The sequence below is a fragment of the Aphanomyces invadans genome, assembly GCF_000520115.1.
Source record: "Aphanomyces invadans strain NJM9701 unplaced genomic scaffold supercont1.73, whole genome shotgun sequence".
Taxonomy (NCBI): Eukaryota; Oomycota; class Saprolegniomycetes; order Saprolegniales; family Verrucalvaceae; genus Aphanomyces; species Aphanomyces invadans.
In genome coordinates, this window is record NW_008580218.1 from 9,939 (window position 1) to 17,259 (window position 7,321).

A 7,321-nucleotide genomic window follows, 5' to 3' on the forward strand; every position below is an offset into this window, starting at 1 on the left:
GCATGTCGGGTGGTTGGGACATCAGGGTGCTCAACCAGCCGGCCCAATCGCCCGACATGAACGTTCTTGACCTCGGCTTTTTCAACTCTATTCAAGCACTTCAGCAACGAATGGAGTGCTCGTCCATTGAAGACCTGGTGTGCACCGTCGAGCAGTCGTTTGAAGACTTGGCGCCGTCGACGCTGGACAAGACTTTTGGGACTCTGCTTCGTGTGTTCCAAGCGTGCCTAGGTGTGGAGGGCAACAACACTTACGACATGCCACGGAGCAAACGACAGAAACAAGCGGAATGTGATTATTCTATTGTTCTCGACATGCTCTGGCTTAGGCTGGAGGAAGAAGATCGTCTCGATGAGCTGTGCGACCTGGTCAATGGCTTGTCTGCTTCGTAGAAAGTAAAAAAGTTCAGATTACTTGTACTTGTACTGCTTTTGTGTATTGAGGTGAAGATTCACTTGCAACTTTTGCCAAACAGAGTAGTATCTGTATGCAGAGAACACACGATTACAGCAATAAAGTTTTTATGAGGTCACGCATTTCTTATTTACTGTTAACTCTAATCTCATGTGCCACGACGGGGCAAAGTAGGCTCAAGCACTTAGAACGTCGGAGAAGCGAGGAGTAGTGTTGCGCTGGAGCCCAACAGAACCGGTGTGCATAACATGACAGAAAGAAGAATAAGAATATAGACGAGTTGTGCAGGGAATGTTCCCACCACTCATACACAAGCTATGCGGTGGCGGCCTCTTACTGGCAACAAAACCGGATGACCTCTGATTGGCCTAAGCTTTGCTCCCTCTTAAGTGCGGGTGAAATACACCATGCAAAGAGCGTGCATTGTTGTTTGAGGATTTATTCCTATATTATTACCTTGACCTCATGTTACAGAGGGACGGTGTAACCAACATATGGCTTTTTGATGACACCGACTCTATTTCGCTCCAACATAACGGAAAATACAGTTGTATGGATTTTCGAAACACGAAACCCTCAAAATATATGGAGTTAAGTAACAAACAAACGTATTTCGTAAAGCCTAAATATGTAAATCAAGTTTTCTTAAAGTTTGTATTCTTCTGGAAATATGCTAACATATTTTGCTTTTACGACGCACAGGCATCCGGAAAGACTTCTTTTGTAGGTTATTCATTCTTCACTCGGGCTGTGGCGCCATGGCCAGTCGAAGCCACTTGGCGATGGCCGCTAAGAGAAAGCTTGATTAAATCAATACGTCTGTGGAGCCGGGCGACGGCATAATTGCTTTCTGCGTGGTCAACAGCACGAGGACGCAAGACGGCACGACGATTGCACGATTGACACGTCGGTTGGAAAAGGAGCACCCGCCGTGTGTGGTCGAAGGAACCACAATTCTACCAGCGTGTCGGTATGTAAGGCCATGTTACAACACTCAAGCATCAAGAGAAATCGCCTTTGCACCGATTGCATTCCACTACAATACATCGCATTCACCACCATAAGTGTCGTCTAAAGCACAATAAAGTATCTCTACACTGAGTTGTTTTGAGACTGCTTGGCTGCGTTTTTCACTTACCGCTCCGTTTTGTGTTCGTAGTGGGGCAAATAATTCGGATATGTCACTTGTGCACTCCCGCCGGACGCGTCATGGGCGAGCTGACTATCACGTCGTGGGCGGACGACGCATTTGCGGTCGTCACGGGCGCCGACTCCGAGCTCCACGATCGTAGGTTCGTCCCCATCAACATGTGTTGTGTTTGCCATGCATTCATGTGCATGTATTGCAGGCTTCATGCCATATCCATCCCCAATTGATCGCGACAATTATCGCGAAGACACATAAAGTCTACGCTGGCACCTGCGCTGTTTTTTGTACTACCTTCGGTGTGCTCTGTACCTGACGCAAATCTTGCCCTCGGTGGATGCTGGAATAGATGATTGGACGCGTATGCTGACGAGTTCCCGGATATATCAATCGACAACACGTCCAACAGCATCGGAGTGTTGGTTCTCGCGGGGCCACATGAGGCGGTGGTCCTGGTGGCGTTCGCTGCCCCGTCAAATTGAACTTACGAACTTGCAGACAACGCAGATCCAAGGCATCGACGTGCGTGCGTCGGATTGTGTTTCACTGGAGAGGCAGGGTAAGTCGTACCACCTCTTGATGCGATCTGTGTCAATCGCACACTGTTGAATCCGTTTCGAGAACCGTCTTTTTGAATGTGACGGCATAATATAGTGTTTGAGGAATGTTTCATAAAGGGGTAAATATACGTGTGTACCTATTTCCCCCGCTGACCGAACGGGGCAAATTTGATAGTGCCTACAAATTTTATCATTGAATGTCAGAAGGATTTTCAATCTTTTGAACGCATTCACGTACGATTACAGCAATTCAAACGAGGCATGCCAAGAAAAATGAAGCGGGGGATGACTCTTGTGGAGAAGCATGAGTTATATGCGAAGCATTTAAGCAAGCCTAATGCATCCTACTCTGCTCTGGCCGTGTGGGCAACTCCATCGAAATCGACCGTCGGGCACGTTCTCAAGAGCTACAGCACACCGAGCCTGCGTGCCGATAAGGCCAAACGCACAAAGGAACAACGGGTCGCGCTGCCGGAGGTCGAAGTATAGCTCGTTGAGTGGGTTCTTTGCTGCAAAGAGCTCGGTGTGTGCATCACTGGCGATCTCGTTAGGCAGCAGGCTCGAACGCTCTGAGGCGAACTCGGTGTCGAAACAAACCTACGCTTCTCTAAGGTCGGCTGTACAAATTCTAAAGAAGAAATGGGTTTACCAGCAAGGTGCAGTACGGCAGGCTGGATCCATTCCCCGGGAGGCCGTCAACGTTGGCGCCGCGAGGTCCTAAGCTGACCGCCGATCACTCCAGTACGAATGTTCTCAGCATGGAGGAAACCTCGTCCTTTTGCTGCATGTTGCCGCACCTGTCCAATACGAGTATTCATATGCGTGGGACGAAGAAGTCAGAGAAACGCATCACGATTGCACTCACCACAATCGACCCCTTGTTCATCGGCACGGCAGCAAAACCTCGTTGCTTCGGCGGTCAAACGCCGGTGGAGCTTGGGTTTGATTACTACGCGAGTAAGAAGGGTTGTATGACTCGGACATTTTCAATTCGTACTGGGAAGGTCTGAACGTCAGGATTGTAGAACAGGTCGAAAGGTCCTGATGCTTGTCGACAATTCCCCGCCGCACCTGGGGTTAGAGGCCACGCCCCTGTCCAACATCCGTGTCAAGAAGCGGTCACCAAACACGACAGCCTACCTGCAGCCCCAAGACGCTGGAATCATCGCCGCTTTCAAGGCCAAGATCAAGCACCGCCAGCTTCAAAATGTCCTAGAGCAGATCAGCGAGGTCGTCGCCGGTCGACAAGACCGGTTGTATGAGTACCTCTTGATTTGCAATGGGGAGGGCAAGGAAGCATGGCTGTCTATGACGCAGTCCAAAGTGACGAACTGTTGGGCTCGAACTGGCATTATGGACGAACACCTTACCACATTCAGTGGCAGATTGTCGAATTTGGAGATTAATATTCGTGATTAATTGGCTGTGAACAAAATCTTTGACTTTCAATGGCGTGATTTTGCAAATGTCGAAAATTGAGAATATTCCCTGTGAGGTGTAAAGACACGCGCGAATGGGGAAATTTGTTTCTAGAATTCCCCGTGTGAAAATATCACAAGGCAGAGCTTTCCACACTTACAACAACGTCGTGAAAGTAACATGAGCGAGCACGACGAAGCCACTAGACGCAAAAAGACTGCATTCCGATTCTCAGTGTCTACCGACATTGACCTCCTTAAGGAGGTAGTGATGGTGACCCCAATTGATGCAGACTACGGCCAAACGTCCGCATGATGAGACGAAGTATGCGAACACATGCGTCAACTTCAAGGCAACGCCATGACGTCAGCCTGCTTGCAGGAAGAGATTCGACAACCTATTGTCCGCGTTCAAGAAGTCATCGCTGAAGGCACTGCGTGCGTCTGGTACAGAAGAAGTGTACCTGGAACGTGACCAACTCATACAAGACATCTCAGACATGGTAAGGACAAACTAATGTGTGTGCAAGAGGTGATTGTACAACTAGATGGATATTGCTCTGCTTCGAAAGAAAGCTGCGAAACAAGTACAGGAGAGACGAGAAAGCGATGGTCATTTGATTCGTGAGGCTGCCTTGACCGGCATGAAGCGTAAGCAAGCAGAGGCCCGACGACAATGCAAGTCAAGATGAGAAGCCGTTATGCAAATCGCTTGACTCGAAGAAGGGTACTCGCAATGGAGCTCTACGTGAGTCGTCGTCGGTTGTTGCAAATTCACAGTCATGATGGAAGAATCGAATCGGATCAAGTCAGAGGAAGTGGCCGTGAGGAAGGAGGAAGTTGCGCTGGAACAACGTAGGCTCGAGTTAGAGCAAGCAAGATATGCATTGGACAAAGCAGAGCGCGAAGCACGGTTTGCACTTGAGAAAACAGAACGTGAAACGCAGTTAGAATTCTTGCGTACCACAATTGACTTGATAAGATGAATGAGAAACTAGTCTTTTTGCTTTCATTTCGTGTATGCAATTATGTTTTCTTAGCCAGTACTGTTTAGTTGCACGTGCAAATATTCCTCTGCTATGGGTGGATCAACTCCTAAATACTTGAAGATTTGATTTCCTCTCATACTTGTATGGACATTTATCTGAGTACTGAATACCAACCGCTTGCAGCCAGAGTTTCTGTCCACCTTTGTAATCTACAAATGTCCACAAGTTACGTACAATTCCGAAGCCCCACTCCACACTAACACGAACTGAGCTCATACGCCGATTGAATTCGGCCTCATTTTCGTGTAGATGTGCACCTTTAAAACAAGAAACAATTACATCATTGATCCCATATGCGGGATCTCCGTAAATTACATATCTGGTATTCCCTACCCGAAGTTTGGAAGTCAAATTCTCAACCAGGTTGCTCTTTGCAAGCAAGTACGCATCATGGCGAGAGCCTGGTTCGGGTCCATGTAGATGCACAATGATGCGTCAGGCGAGGTAACGGCTTGATACTTGACAGCATGCTTGAGCTCTTCAGACGATTTTAACCGTCAACAAGCGCAGAACACAAGGATTCGTACCTTGTGTCCATTAGAGGCCGTTTTCTGAATTCTCTTTCCTGGACGGCATATTCCGCGAACAGTGACATCGATAAACCCAATGCACGTGTCGAATGGGGCGCCAGCTTCATAAATTGCCTCGGAGCAGCGCCGCTTCCAGTCGCCGTCGAGTCTGACGTCATCCCAGACAAGCAAGTGGACAAACTTGTCATAAATGTGCTGCAAAACATGGCTGACGATGCAGGAGAGTGCTTCACGGCTTCTCCCAAAGAGGAAGACCATAGAGCCAAGACGGTGGGACCATGCAAGTCGATTTAACACGATGCATATCGATTCAACTTTATAGCGGCTTGGTGTGATGATTGGATTGGGCAGCAAGAGCAGTCGCGAAAGTGCGTGTATTTCACTCTTGGAAAAGCGGTAGTTAAACTCACAGTCTTGCTCACTGGATGTGTCCAGGTCAAAACGGACGCATGGTTTTGAAATGGCTCTGGAAGTCGAAGCAAGTTCCTCCACCATCGATGAGACGAGGGGAAGTACATCGTGTCCGTCGGTCATTGGTTCGAGTCGGTTTGCAAAATCAATCCAATTGTCAATTTTCATTATTGAACTTTCCAGAAAAATCTACGTGGAATTCTTCAATTACAAAATCACTCTAATACCTATAAAAACGTATAGCCTGTTATACAGTGAACGACGGAAATCCTTCCCCCGTGGTACTTGAGAAATATCTTGAAATTTGTGTGAGAAAAAAATAATTGGACATTGGTTTTTCGGAAAATAATATTCTGTTGACATTTCTGAGTTGCGCGTAACTCCGCCGTCATTGGTCAAAATCTCCCCAATTTTCGCCCACGACCGAGCTATTGCGACCAAAGAGCTGTTAAGAGTACTATCAGTATTTACAACTAGTTAATACTAGTAGTAAGTAGTACATCATCCAGCTCACTGAGGCAGAGCCTTCGTAAACGAGCGACTGACAGCTTCACAAGAAGTTTCCTCCCATGCGACAATGGTTCGCTGAATCATGGTCAGTCTCTTCTCCGCCGCGGACACTACAGGCTTTTCGCGGAGTCACTTGTACCGCAATTTGCTCTTCAATGGGCCCATAACGCCGACATCCAAAGGTTGGCACACGCTAGTTGAGTTCTTGGGTAGAGGCTGAAGAATGCTAAACAGCTGCGACGATATGATCTCATATTATTCGTCCGACACATGGCAGTCCAAATTGTCTGCGATGATAACGGATGGTCCATCGATCTCATACTTCAACAGCTCTGTGAGGTAGAATTCCCACACGCGGGTGTCCATCCAAGCATTTTCTTGTACAACGTACATGTAACCATGCGGGAAAGTTGGCAGCTCTGTTTAGTCAATTGATCCACGAGGTTGGCCCTTCAGAATGAAGGGAATAGGGACCTTGTCAACATTCGATCGCACTGACATGACTACAGTCAACCGGTCTGAGTGCTTCTCACTCTTGTCAACCTTGGATGAACCACCAACCTTGGCTAGAGTCTTGGTAGGAGGCATATCGTGGTAGACAGCTGTTTTGTCAATGTTGATGATGTCACATGGTGCAGTGTCACGAAACTTGGACAAGAAGGCGGCAGCGAACGCTGTCTTTGTTTCTTGCAAAACAGACTGGGATACCTTGGTTGGACTTGGCGAGTAGCGGTGGCGAGTGGAGAAGCGCTGGCACAACTTTAAGAGGCTATGATTTGCCCTGTCATCATTTTTCTTGGTATTGGTCGAGCCACTTCTTGTGATGGGTCTTGATGTACGTGATGAGGTAACCATGGGTTAGAAAGCGCTCCCCGTCTCTGACATCATTCATGAAGACAAGGAGCTCGGAAGCAAATGGTAAGGACTCCTTGCGTCCTTGCCCGCCGAGAGTGTGCTTCTTGCCGTTGCATGGTTTCCTCCATATCACGTCACGTCGTGCAATTCAATTACGCCAAGTTTTCCGGTCGATGTTGTTGGCCTTAACATATCCTTTTGAGGTTATAAAAGCTGTGTCGAAACCATCGATGAACCTCTTGCGCTCGGCGTTCGTATACCTCGTGTAACCCATGTTCCTTTTTGTCAAGCGGGAAGTTTGAAGCAGCCAATCCGTATGGCTCTTTTATCATTTTGTAATATATAGATTGTCTTGACATATGTATGACGATTAATTAAAATACATATGACCGAGGACGTCACAATATATGGACAAAACTTGTATGCA

General features: G+C 47.6%; 1 protein-coding gene across 1 annotated transcript; it reads left to right on the forward strand.

Moving 5' to 3' along the window:
* Positions 1-56: 56 nt before the first annotated feature.
* On the forward strand, positions 57-392 carry H310_14516 (hypothetical protein; the record flags this gene model as incomplete). The annotated part of the gene is made up of 1 exon (XM_008882395.1): positions 57-392. One exon carries the CDS (start codon positions 57-59, stop codon positions 390-392), a length of 336 nt encoding a protein of 111 aa, XP_008880617.1.
* Positions 393-7,321: the final 6,929 nt, after the last annotated feature.